General features: G+C 39.2%; 1 protein-coding gene across 2 annotated transcripts in view; it reads right to left on the reverse strand.

Annotated features, from left to right (window-relative positions):
- atp1a2a (ATPase Na+/K+ transporting subunit alpha 2a) overlaps positions 1-13,936 on the reverse strand; it is a 45,908-nt gene that overhangs the window by 29,843 nt on the left and 2,129 nt on the right. For both annotated transcript variants that reach the window (XM_032532427.1, XM_032532426.1), the window contains exons 3-8: positions 13,387-13,446; positions 12,372-12,575; positions 7,968-8,081; positions 7,268-7,402; positions 6,158-6,275; positions 3,522-3,790 (exon numbers count right to left, since the gene is read on the reverse strand). In XM_032532427.1, coding sequence (XP_032388318.1) covers positions 3,522-3,790; positions 6,158-6,275; positions 7,268-7,402; positions 7,968-8,081; positions 12,372-12,575; positions 13,387-13,446 — 900 coding nt within the window. The remainder of the gene's footprint in view (positions 1-3,521; positions 3,791-6,157; positions 6,276-7,267; positions 7,403-7,967; positions 8,082-12,371; positions 12,576-13,386; positions 13,447-13,936) is intronic.

The raw sequence follows: 13,936 nt of genomic DNA on the forward strand, positions 1-13,936 counted from the left end.
GTGTGTGTGTGTGTGTGTGTATGTGCATGCATGTATATGGTTGGCTGGTTAACAGCAGGTGCACAGGGACATAAAAATGCGATGAATAGACAAATTCCATATGTTGCAAGAGACACATCAACACACATTAATTCTAGCTGACCCACATTACTCACAGAGCAACAAATGCAGCACAAACAGACAAACATTTCCACACATGACTCACGGTGTGTTTAAAGCAAAAAGCAACTAAAGAAACTAGTCACTGGAAGTTAATTTATTTTCTGTGACCAGTGAAATGTCGACAGATGACATTTCAAATGCCATCTGGCATCCACCTCAGCACACACTTTGTTTATTGTTGCAGAAAAAAAGTTAGATTCACTTCGACATTTGAGCAACTCCAATATTCAGTAATAAATCACCTGCTTTGCTGTGTTCTGTAGTATCATTAGAGCTACAGCTAACATTCAGGCGAGGGTAAATTAGTGTTAGGAAAAGCACAAGTGTAACTAATAACATTGATGATGGCTCTGTTCCACTGTGGTGTGCCAGTTTACCATGACAGTGAGCCAGCAGGCACAATGTGAGGGCTCTTGAACTGACACCCACAGTGCTGCAATAATCAATATTTTGATGTTAACAATGGATCAAATTACTGCATGTAATGAGAGAACAGCTGCTCAAGATGACAAACACATGGAGAATTAACACCTGCCTCTGCATTCTGAATTTTTCAAAGCTTGTTAGCTTCTTTTAGCTCATTACTTTGGTTTTTAGGTCCACAAACTCCAGTCATCAACCCCATTTCCAGTAGCCTCAGGCAGCTATTTTCAGCAAACAAGCCCATTAACCCACTGTACACTACTAAAATTAGCAACAAACTGGGGAAGAAAGTCATACATCTAGCAGACAAAATGCCAGATATTTTTTCTCAAGAGTTGGTGGAGACCAAAACAGAGCCAAAAGGAGAGTGATTGATTGAGGTATATTTGTTGGATGAAAAAAGGACTCCAAAGCAATGATGTTCTGTGCCTGCTGGATGTGCAAATAGGCAACTCCTTGCTTTTAATAGTATGTCAGATATAGTATTTCCAGCTTATTAATGTGCCCCCAAATAACCAAAATGCCAATTAAAACAACTTTAAAGCATAACTTGTTTGTATTAGTGAAGGCTGTTAACTTCAAGTCATTGCCAAATGAGTTGATACAATGCTAATTAAGACTTCCAGCTCCACTAAACTCTCTCTGTATTTCTCAGCATTGCTATGTTTAGAACATAGTGTAGTCAGGTGACTTTCGCGCGCAGAGAGAGAAAGAGTCCAACAAAAGTCCGTCATGTTTTTTAATCCTCCATGTCCTCCTTGGCTACTAGCAACTGTGTGGAGGAGGGGTGGGGGTGGTGCACGTTTACGGAAGGCTTGTATCATGTGGATGCAACAACAGTGGTGTTGTCATTGCTTAGAATTCCTCCTGGGAAAGACATACACTACGCACTATATTGAATGGAGTGCAATCATAAATATCATTATTAGTTACACGTTTTAGTATATTTAAAAAAAAAATGTCACTGTCAAAGTAAAAATAAAATGTGAAAAAACATATAATGTAATTACAAATTGCCATTTGCAACACATACCATCTTTAACCTTTGTTTGTTTGTGTACAGCAGCTAATTTTAATCTGTAAACAAACCACTCAATGGTCCCATGACATGGTGCTTTTTGGATGCTTTTATATGGCCTTAGTGGTCCACTAATACTGTATCTGTAGTCTCTTTTATATAGACCTTAGTGGTCCACTAATACTGTATCTGAAGTCTCTTGTATATGCCTTATGGTCCCCTATACTGTATCTGAAGCTCTTTTATATAGACCTTAGTGGTCCCCTAATCTGTATCTGAAGTCTCTTTTATATAGACCTTAGTGGTCCCCTAATACTGTATCGTGAGTCTCTTTTATATAACCTTAGTGGTCCCCTAATACTGTATCTGAAGTCTCTTTTATATAGACCTTAGTGGTCCCTAATACTGTATCTGAATCTCTTTATATAGACCTTGGGGTCCCCTAATACTGTATCTGAAGTCTCTTTTATATAGACCTTAGTGGTCCCCTAATACTGTATCTGAAGTCTCTTTTATATGACCTTGGGGTCCCCTAATACTGTATCTGAAGTCTCTTTATATAGACCTTGTGGTCCCCTATACTGTTTCTGAAGTCTCTTTCCCAAAATTCAGCCTTGGTGAAGAATTAAAGCCGCTAGAGCCAGTACCACAATGAGCTTTTCTTAGGATATGCCATTTCTGTGTCTGTAGCTATTGTGGAGGAGAGGGTGGAGGCTGGGGGCATGGCCTTGACCAACTGCCACTTTCCTTGTTTTAAAGCCATGATGTCTCTTTCTCATGGGCGGGCCAAATTCTCTGGGCGGGCAAAGCAGAAAAAGTGGAGGTAACCTTGCCCCTAATGACATCATAAGGAGCAAGATTCCAGATCGGCCCATCTGAGCTTTCATTTTCTCAAAGGCAGAGCAGGATACCCAGGGCTCGATTTACACCTATCTCCATTTCTAGCCACTAGGGGACCATAGGCGTGCTGGGGGAACGTATGTTAATGTTAAAAAACCTCATGAAGTGAAATTGTCATGCCACGGGATATTTAAACAAAGAAAAGTCACAGCAACCCTAAAAAGACAATCCATACCTATTCCATAAAACCTGGTTCCTATTCTGGAGTTTATCCAGAGTGGATTCCTCTCTACAGATTCCGCTCTCTTCCAAAACTTCCAAAATATAACTAAAACTTCTCTCTCTCATATATATATATATATATACATACATACACTGTATATATATACATATATATATATATATATATCTCACCTTTATTCAGTGAGGGCCAACTGAGAGCAAGCTCTCATTTCCAATGACACTCTGATTACATGCCATATAAAATTACATTACTATATTAATATATAGTTGCAATACACAGTACATGAAGCAATACATAATTTAAAAAAAGAGAAAACAACTCAAAGAGCACATGAACATTCAGAATATATGTACCAATATAGAAGACATTTAAAGTGATTAAAGGGGAATTAGGCTGTTCAATTTCATTAGAATCTGCAGGTTATTCCATTTATATGGAGTGTGATACTCTATAATATACCTAATTCTGTCCTAACAAATGGAAAATCTTGATAACAAGTAATTACTAGTGTGAGTGCCATTGTGATATGATTTCAAATTCCGCAAGCTTGTTAAATATACAGGCTTTTTTTTTCAGCACGGATTTGTAGATAATAAAATGCAGTGTTGCTTCCTTCTTAGAGCCATAGAAGTCCAGCCAACAATTTGATAAAAGAGAGTGGTGGGTACTGAATCCATCACCGGATATAAATCTAAGGGCAGAGTGATAAACTGCATCAAGTATCCTAGTAATATCTTAATGTCTTCTTGTCTGTGCTGTTTTTTGGTAAATAATGTTGTTATTCACATGTTGTTATAATGAAAAAAGAGGAACAAATTGACAGACACTACTCACAGTGACAGTAGCCAGCAGTCCCTCGGGCACATTGGCCACGATGATGCCGATGAGGAAGATGACGGCCTCCAGCCAGGTGTAGCCCAGTATGATTGACAGGATGAAGAAGGACATGCCCAGGAAGACGGCCACGCCCGTGATGAGGTGGATGAAATGTTCGATCTCTATGTTGATGGGCGTGCGGCGGACTTCCAGCTCTGACGCCAGCGTGGCGATGCGACCCATCACTGTTCGGTCACCGGTGCCTACCACAATTCCATGAGCCGTTCCTAAGAAGGAAGGGGGGTGTTAAAAACTTACACCATGCCTTGTTACTTTTTACTTCCCACATCTACAACGTGAGACAGGTGTGTTTGTGAGGGACAAGCAGGTCTAAAGTTGTAAAGAAACTCTCGCACACTGTCTAACTTGCACAAAAATATATAAAGTTTGATAGTAGGCAACGTTTTGGTACCAAACTATCTTCAGGGAAACAATAATGCTTTGCTAGAAGATGGTCTATTTGATGACTGGAGTTTGTAGGCCTTAATAGTAAGCAACATTTCTGTCCTAGACCATCTTCAGGCCAAATGTAATGTTTTAAAGATAAGGTCCGCACAACAGCTTAATGCTCAGGAAAAATACTTTAATAGGACATATGACGCACACTGTCGTTTTTTTGAAAATGTAATGTTTTGCCTGAAGATGGTCCATTCAGGTCTGGTATACGTACTTCCTCTTCATATTGTATTATTGAAATAGGACATTGGTCAAGCACTAGTGAGGAAGACAGACTGCGTTATTTATGTGATCTCATATGATATTCAAAATGAATTAATTTTGCTTTGTATTATCCATATTCTCATGATTTAAGATTAAATTATTTAACAAAGTTGAATCAAAAGAGACCAGGCAGTATAAAGATCTGTTAGTTTGGTTGTTTGACCATAAAACACAAGCATGAGCTAAGAGAAAGGCTGCTGACCCCATGCGTGGAATGACCCCCATTACTTTTTTGAAATGTTTGTTTTAGAGCAATATGTAAAGAGACAAATGACTGTTAACAGTGTGTAAGACACTGTACAAGATGGAGATGGGTGCTGTATTTTGTAAACAGAAAAGACATTTGATCGGGAGGTGATGAGAAAGGTGTAGGCCAGTGATTGATGGTTGATTGAAGTAAGAATCTGAATGAGTCAGTGGTGCCCTAAAGGTTAGAGAAGTGAGCTTGTGACTGGGAGGTTGTCGGTTCAATCCAGATAACTCTGGGTGGGGAAAGTGAAAGAGTTGTCCCTCCCTCATTACCACCACTCAGGTGCCCTTTTCCACAACCGCTGCGCAACTGTGGTTGTACTGGGCAACCACAGTCTGATCTGGTGTGGATGTGAAACACTGTTTGAATGTGATCAGGGTGCATGCAAAAGAGAGGCTACCTCTCAGTAACATTTCCCTGAAAAAATTAAAAGGTTAAAAAAAGGATGTACAATACAAATCATGTTATCCACTGACCCCGCTATCAGCAATATTTACTGAGAATGTTTTCTCAGCAGGTAGTTCCACTGTAAACTGTTTAAAAGTGAGATTTGTGGATTAAACACAGTTAACATGGATATTGTTTCAGTAAAAGGGAAATGCTGCCACTGAGTTTCTTTTTTTAAATATAATTTCTAATGCCCACAAACAAGATTTCATTTATATCCCCTGTACTGTATCAGGGTGGAAGCAGAAGACTCTGGGACAGATGTCTCAAAAGCCAAACTCTCTGTATAGCTCAGCATCACTGGAGTTAAGTGAGGAAATATGGTGTGTTTCTTTTTGTATTTTGTGTGAATCGATCTTTTAACAGAACCCACACAGAGGGAGATAAACTGGTAATAGACTATCGGACAGCAGACTAATGGCTCACAACATAAAGTTTTCATTAATGATTCAGATATTGCATTTTTGGAAAACACTGGTAAATACACTAATATGATTCATTTCAAACTTTATATACTGTATATATATACGATTCCATGACAACTGGGCAAACTTCATTTACAGATGAAGATAAAGTCATCTGATCACATGCACCACTACTTAAAAGACCTCGTGGTGGGATTTCTCAACTGGGTCAAAAAATGAACGTTTAACCTCAGCTACATCATTAATTGAAAAGGATGTCAACAGTTCACAGTTCACCCTCGAAGCAAAGGTTTCTTTTTGTTTTTTGCTATGTTATGTACATGTCAAGTGTGTGACAAGCTATTGCTTCACAGTAAAGTTTTATAATAATCATATATAATACTATATATGATAAGTATTATTAGACTTAAAATAATGTATTTTTTTCCTAAATTAATTTACTGCACTGTATGTACAGATTGATGAAGTTGCAGATCTTATTGAAATACTTACTGCATCACCAATAGCAACTGAAATACAAACTTAGATCCCATCAGTTGATTCTCAAATGGAAATACTTGATTATTATCTCAATTTATTCACAATTAAATAACTACACATTGCTGTCCGAGTGAAGGATGGCTGTTGTGATAAATGCAGCCAAGCACACTCACGGTTGAGCAGTAAGGGATCACTATGTTGTGATCCAGATGGCTAAAAAAAGACTTTTAGAGGTAATAAGAGACAATCTTGGCCAGATGTGGCCTACTGACCCTCGACACAGTTGGTGGAAAAGAAACAGATGTTGCGGGTCTCCAGAGGATTGTCGTGCGTGAACTCCGGGGTGCGAGTCTGAGGCTCCGATTCTCCCGTCAGAGACGAGTTGTCCACCTTTACAGGAGAAAGGAGGAGAAAGCGGTGTAACCCAGTGAGACTGAGGGATAGGAATGGGAGAGAGGAGGTGAGACTGACAGGGTGGAAATGACGGTAGCAGTACTTATCAGCCACAAGTACAACACAGCTTTTTCCCATGTTCCTGTAGGTAAAAAAATGTATACAATTTATCACTGCTGTCTTATTACACAGCTTCAAAATCTATAAGAATAAACTCAGGCTTAAAGGGTGACATTTTGCAATTTTCTGTGAATCCTCTTGTTCAGTAAAAAGTACATTAAAACGACTCATTACATGTACATTACATGTAGATTAATGGAACTCTTTATCCATGAAACTAAAAATGTTTAACACAAAAGCAAAACTATGACTTAACAACAACAACAGAGATGTGAGCACTAATAGTGTCCTTTACAGACTCCATAGGAGGAAATGTCAATCTTTCATGAGGCTCCTTTTTCAACTACAAGGTCAAATAGTTTTTCTCTAATGACAAAACAACAAATTATCCGTGCATTTATACGGAACTAAGCTTTAGGAGCTTTACTCTCCTCCCTGTTATGTTGCATTCAGAGATGGTAGTGCCCGGAAACAAACACAACTGCTAAAGTAAGTAGTTCAAAACCTTTCTTTTTAGTAAACTCTGTGTACACAAACAATGTTCTCAAGGCTGGAGTTCATGTGTAGAGCCTCTGGTGATAGTTGGAGCAAAGTTTCGTTCTGTGTCGAGCCTTCTTAGTGTTAAAAAAATAGTGATTTTGATATTTGACATAGTAGTGCCACTAGCACTCATTCAAAAGGCCATTTGACCAAAAAACAATAACACTGTAAATGTTAAAAGTGGCGCTTCCACTTTTAAACTAAAGTTTAACTCGGGTACATTCACAAAAACACTGTAGGTTGCATTTTGGCGCTTACGCTTTAAATAAAGGATCTGTTTCCCCCCCCCCCCCAGGACTGAAGCCAGCACCCCCCCGCCCCACCCCTACCTTGCACCCGCTGGAGGAGACCACTCGAAGGTCAGCTGGGATGCGGTCTCCCCCTTTGATCTCCACCAGATCTCCCTGCACCACAAGCTCAGCATTGATATGCATCTTCTCCCCCTCCCGGATCACCAACGCTTTCTGGCAGGGAAAAAATGGAAGAGAGAGATGAGAAGGGAGAGGGAGTGTGAGAAGAGAGAGAAACAGAGAGAGAGAAAGAGAGAGAGAGAGAGAGAGAGAGAGAGAGAGAGAGAGAGAGAAACAGAGGAAGGGAGAAAGAGAGAGGGAGAAAGAGAAAGAGTTTGGGAACAGTGAGAGGATTTAGTCAATGGAAGAGAGAGAAGTGATAAAAAGTGATAAGGAAAGATTGAGCCAGAGGGTGTGGAGGTATGTGAAAGGGAGAGATAGAGAGAAGGAAAAGAAAAAGAGAGAAAGATGACAGGTAGTGAAAAAAGAGACAAGGATGGAGTGAAAAGAGCCTAAATAGATTAAAGAATTAGGCAACTGAAGAGCTGGAGGTGGATAACGCGAGGGGAGTTTTTATGCAAACACACTCACAATCAGAAGTTGGCTCAAACATTTATTCTTCCTTTGTGCAAGCTTATTAGGTTTCCACTCAAGTGAGTGTGTAAGCCCTACTTGAGGGACAGCTTATTGATTCGGAAAGCTGTGAGACTACACCAAACACAGCATGCATCCAACTTACCTGTGGCACCATTTTCTTGAAGGAGTCCATGATTCGGGAGCTCTTGGCTTCTTGGAAGTAGGAGAAACAACCGGTGATGATGACCACGGCTGCCAGCACCACGCCCAGATACAACTAAAAACAGGGGCAAACCACAAGGAGAGTTGGCGTTTTTATCGACTTAGTTTGGTTCATGTTAGGCATGTTTAAGCTTAGAAAAAGGGGATTTACAAAACCTGGAAACGGAATTAAATCACCAAAACCTTAAATGCAGCGTGAAAGGGAAGAGTTAAGTGCAAGAAAACCTGGGGAAGCTCTCAGTCTTAGTGGAAGATTTAAAAAAGAAAAAGCCACCCTAGAGCTGAATCCTGCTATTCCTGTCATCTTGGACGATTCATTCAATGTTGGTCAATGTTGGTGCCAGAAAATTAAGAGCTGAGACTCTGATCTGCGAGGCCACCGAGAGCTACTTTCTGAGCTGAGCCTGGCGCTGTTGAATCGTGGATGTGTGAAAGCAAGGAACAATTATTCTTGTGTTGTTATTTTTTGTGAATATTTTTACCAACGAAAAAATCTGTTATATGTTCAGCTCTGACTGATGCATACAAGACAGCCAGGCACTTTGGATGAAAGCACCTGCCAGATGCTCTACTGTACGGGATGTCCTGGACTCCTGGAAAATGAAATTCCGAAACCTAGAAAAGTTTACTTTTTTTTGGGATGGTGCCGTTCATTTGACAGCAACAACAGAATGTTTTGCTCTTTCACGCTTGAATGCCTTTTTTTCTTTTTCTTTTACCGTAGCAGTGCAAAATCTTCTGAACCAGGAAATACATGTGTATCCTCAGAAAATCACTTGTCAGTGTTAACAACATGTGCCTCCAATTCAGTGTTCGTTTTGCAGCTCCTGGTTGGTGTTTTGCAGATTTAAGGCTAAGCACTTTTGCCTCTTCTCGCCCGGAACACACCTATTCTTTTTCCTCAGCTGTGTAGATTTGTTGGGGCAACATCTGTCCAGACAGGTGACACATCTGAATCTACAAAAGTTGAAAGATTCTATGTCATGGTGCTCTCTGGATGCTTGGTGAAGGCTGGGGGTGTTGCCTTGACCAACTGCCACTTTGCTCTTGTCTCTCTCTAATGGGTGGGCCAAATTCTCTGGGTGGACAAAGCAGAGAAAAGGGAGGTAACCTTGCCCCTTATGACCTCATAAGGTTGCAAGATTCCAGATCGGGGCATCTGAGTTTTCATTTTCTCAAAGAAAGAGCAGGATACCCAGGGCTCGGTTTACACCTATCTCCATTTCTAGCCACTGGGGGACCATAGGCAGGCTGGGGGAATGCAAATTAATGTTTATAATTAAATAATATATATAAATAATTAATTAAAACTCATAAAGTGAAATTTTCATGCCATGGGACCTTTAAAAAATTGATAGATATCATTCCAGATTGCGTACATTATTTTTTAAGTTGTGTAAGTTTAGCAGTGCTTTTCTTCATCTTAATAAATCAATCAAAATAATGTAAAATTAAGATTAAATCCAACATCAGCAATGTGTGCAGTCCTTGTAGTATGGATTGTCATCTTAAATAACTGCTTAGTCTCAAAGTAAAAAATCTGCAGGCAGTCAGGGCTTTTGAAGTAACTCAGCAGAGCATCAAGCTGCACATGTACTGAATGTTGAGATTAAACAGGGGAGATTAAAGTTATCACGTGTGTGCATGTGCATGTGACTATCTACTGTATGTTACGGTATCTTATGCAAGGGTTTAATGCTGTCTGGCATCGGGAGAGCGCTGAATGATGATTGCATAATGATTCTGAGCTATAAAGTGCTGTATGGATGGCTGCTTGGCTCCATTTGAACAGCCAGTGGGCTGAGTATTTATCCTTGCTAATGCCAGGACCACTGCCAGTGTCAGCGGTTGTTTTTACATCACACTTTCTGAGGAGGGGATCTGTGTCAGTGTGTACTCGTAATTATATCTGACATATAAATGCCAAATCATTATGTGTTTTAATGAGTTTTAAGCATATATTTTTTTCCTTTTTATATTAATGCCCTTACATTTTAAGTTCCTTTTTACTCATCTTGCTGTACTCTTCATATCCTTTAGTGAACAATGGCTCTGGTTCATGTGACCTACTTTCCTACTGATTTTGGCAAGGACGCTTGGAAAGGAGATTTAGATCTCAAGGCCTTCCAGGTTAAAGTGGCTGTATGTAACTTTTAGTTTGTGTTGATTCTAGCTGCCGCTTTGGACTTTAGTGTTTTTACCACACTTGCTGTCCTAAAGGTCTTTTCTTTACGGTGCTTTATTGCCCACTGTATATCACAGAGTTATGGCCCAGCGTTATGGGGAGGTCATACAGTTGCTATGAATGTTTAGCTCGGACAAAAAATCGTTAATTTTCAATAAAAGAATAAGTTACAGATCTGTCGTTGCATTTCCAGTGTTGCATACGGTAACTTAGAATACTTTGGATGTCTCGAGAGCTAAAGCGGGTATTACTGTCACTGTGTTACGAGCCAAAGCATTAAGAGTTTGTTGTAGCAACCAATGTAATAATAACTTCGATTTATATAGCACATTTCATTAAACCTACGGATGCTACACAAGTAAGGTTACAGGGGGACAAGGGAAAAGAAAATGGTAGCCCAACACAAACACTAAGCAAAAGGAAAAAAAACTCTGACCCCGTCAGAATGTGTTACTACAGAGCCGTCTACCTGCCGCAAATCATTCTGTGACTGTGCAGGAAAAAGTGGACCCGGGAAGATGCCTTGCTAAAAACTGTTCAAAAAACACTTTATTTTTCTGAATATACCAGTATCCCTTCTCTGTCTGAAATGCTCCGTTTAAGCATCTGTCTCTTGAATCCCCCTTCCAGAAAAAGCCCAGTCTGCACTGATTGGTTAACATTACCTTGTCTCGTCACCTTGCACCGTCATTGCAGCTGGGGAAGGACTGTAACGGCACTGTAGAGACACTTTCTACATCCTTAAAGTAAAGCTGTGACATCACAACCAAACTGAAGTCCTGATGGCTTGTTTAAAAACACAGTTCCTGAATACGAGCTGTGTGCATTTCTCTCTTAATTGAGTGTTTTGAGACGTTTACAGTATTTATATAGCACCTTGACCTGCTTTATGATTCAAAAATAGAAATGGACATGGAAATCTTACTTTTTGCAATATGGGATCTTTAAGGTTAAGATTAGATTTAGGATTTGGTTTAAATTGAAACTCTGCACAACTATGTGTAGTAGATGTGCAAAATGTGTAGGGCTTTGAAATAATTTGATATCATAATTTCTTGATTTCTGTCTTTTTGACAGATGGTGTGATTATAATGAGTTATCATTTGAAAAAATTCAGTCAAAATGAATTACTCCACATTCACATGAAGTTATTAAAGATTCTCCACATAATTTAAAGCAAGTGAGTAATTTGAGATTTGTTTAATTTAGAAGAGTAATCTTTCTTAGAAGCCAATAATACACAGACTGCATAATACATCTTTACTTTAAAGGAAACTCTTCCTAATCCATTAAATGTAATTGAGAAATTGGCATGTAAGGACTTTTCACTCCTTCAGTGTATATTAGTAGCAAAGGTGGATAGTACAAAAAATGTAAAACTATTTGGAATATTGTTATTCATAACTAGAATGATCCTTAAATGCATTGCACTGCATTTAAACATGAATTCAATAATTTTCATGTGATTTTTGGAGGGAAATCTAACATAACATAATGTATTTTGAGGTTTAGAAACATTTGTATTAACATTGTGATAATGGACAGAAAAACAAAGACAACAGGTAAACAAATTCTCCCAAATATATAAACCACATCTGGAAGAAGATTAAGGGTTAACTCTGACGAGTTGCCAGCATCGTATGCAACACCAATGACCTCACCTTGTGTCAAATTCAATATCTCCAGAATAATGCAGTGCAGACACTTGCTTTTTTTTTAGAGCAGAGAAATGCACTGTAAACAAAATCCCCAAAAAGCATTAACCCACTTTTAAAAGATAATCAAGGTGTTAGGAATGTTAAATTGGGTTTAGGTTAGGTTAGCGTGACTGTAAAATATTTTGATTAGAATCTGAGTATGATGATGTCAGGCTATATGAAGGGGTCAATATTTGTAAACCTCCATCTTGAAAATACAGATATGTATGTATGTATATATATATATATATATATATATATATATATATATATATATATATATATATATATATATATATATTATGTGTATACAGGTAGAATTTTATGTGCCTGCGTGCTTGTGCAGTGTATGTGTATGTCTTTATTTATGTCTGCCTTACCTGTATTTCACTGTTTTTGTGTACCTGCATCTCTCTCTGTGTGCTTCTACATATGCGTGCATGTTTTACAAGCGGTTTCTCACATTGTCATTGGGCGCCTCGTCCTCTGTGGCCACCTGGATGGTGTAAGCTAGGAAGCAGAGGATGGCACCGATCCAGAGCAAGATGGAGAAGCCGCCAAACAGCTGACGGCAGAACTTGACCCACTCAGGTGTGGTGGGGGGAGGGGTCAGGGCGTTTGGACCGTCCCTGGCAAGAATCTCCAACGCTCTGGCATTGGTCAGGCCCTGAGGGAGAGCAATTTTTAGTAATGAATGTCTCTCTGAATGCGCTGGGAATCTTATTACAACACAGCGACCCCATTTTCACCGTGGCTTAAAAAGCAATTTTACTGCCACATTTGCAGAACATCAAGTATTCCTGCCTGGCCTATTTAACACCAAAAGTATAATAAACAGGGTGACTCTCCTCATCTAAGGTTCAAGCCCGTAAAACTGTTGGATGTAACTTGCATTGAAATATAGTTTGTGATTTTATGGCTAATAGTGTCAAGGTGTAATTTACAACAAATCCAAGTAGTCGAACTGAAATAGTATAATTTAATTATATCGGATAAACACACAAAAATTGGTTCTATGTTAAAGCTTCAGCAGGTTTTTGACATTTTTACAGCTTGTGATATTTAAAAAAAAAAAAACTGATTCTATTTCCTTCAAATACTAATCTCCAAAAGATTAAAATCAGTTTCACTTCACATGCAATGTCAAACCTAAGGTTAGCAGCCAATATGGTTACAGCATAACAACTTTTATGATGTATTTATATCTGTCGCTGTATGGAATTGTAGGAGTGTGTGTGTGTGTGTGTGTGTGTGTGTGTGTGTGTGTGTGTGTGTGTGTGTGTGTCACTGAGGGATTAAAGATGAATGAGGCACAAGGTGAGATGGGGACACTGCTGCGGATCTAACTTGACCAAAGTAATGTTTGGTAGCACAGGCAAGCAGAGATTACACCTCTATGGGGGATATAACAGCAACTCTTCGCTGTGTGTTTGTGTGCGACTGTGCAAATGAAACAGTTGGTGTTTGTGTGGCGTTACCCTCGCGAGGTCCACTCCATAGCGTTTTCCTAGATCATCCAGAGATATTTTGTGATCGTCCTGCAGGGATAAAACATTCCTTTTTTTATTAGTGCTTCAGTGGAACAGAAACAGTAAACAAATTCAGTGTAATGTTAATTGACCGGTAAAATTATTTCTAAGGGAATTTGTCCCTGACGCATCATAAAAGGGGAAACTGTACTGTTTTACAGCAATACATGCATTGTTCTACTATGTGAACTGAGGCAGTCGGGCTGCAGCTGTAAAGAGAATTTTAATAACTGACCAGGGGTCAAATAGATCATACTGAAATAAAATCTTTATTCTTTGTTTCTGACATGGATGCAGGGGCTTCACAGTATCATTCCCCATGACAGATAAAAGAGGTCAAACTGTGATATCTACTCCAACTGCATCTCTAAGTAGCTCTAAGCTAGAGGTGTGCAGACTGTCTGTTCTCCAGGCGCAAAAAATGTGACCCCTTTGAAAACTGACAAATGCAGTTTAACACTGTTACAGAAAATATGTTGGTAACGTGTCTTGTATTCCT

Source organism: Etheostoma spectabile, chromosome 12, assembly GCF_008692095.1.
Source record: "Etheostoma spectabile isolate EspeVRDwgs_2016 chromosome 12, UIUC_Espe_1.0, whole genome shotgun sequence".
NCBI lineage: Eukaryota > Metazoa > Chordata > Actinopteri > Perciformes > Percidae > Etheostoma > Etheostoma spectabile.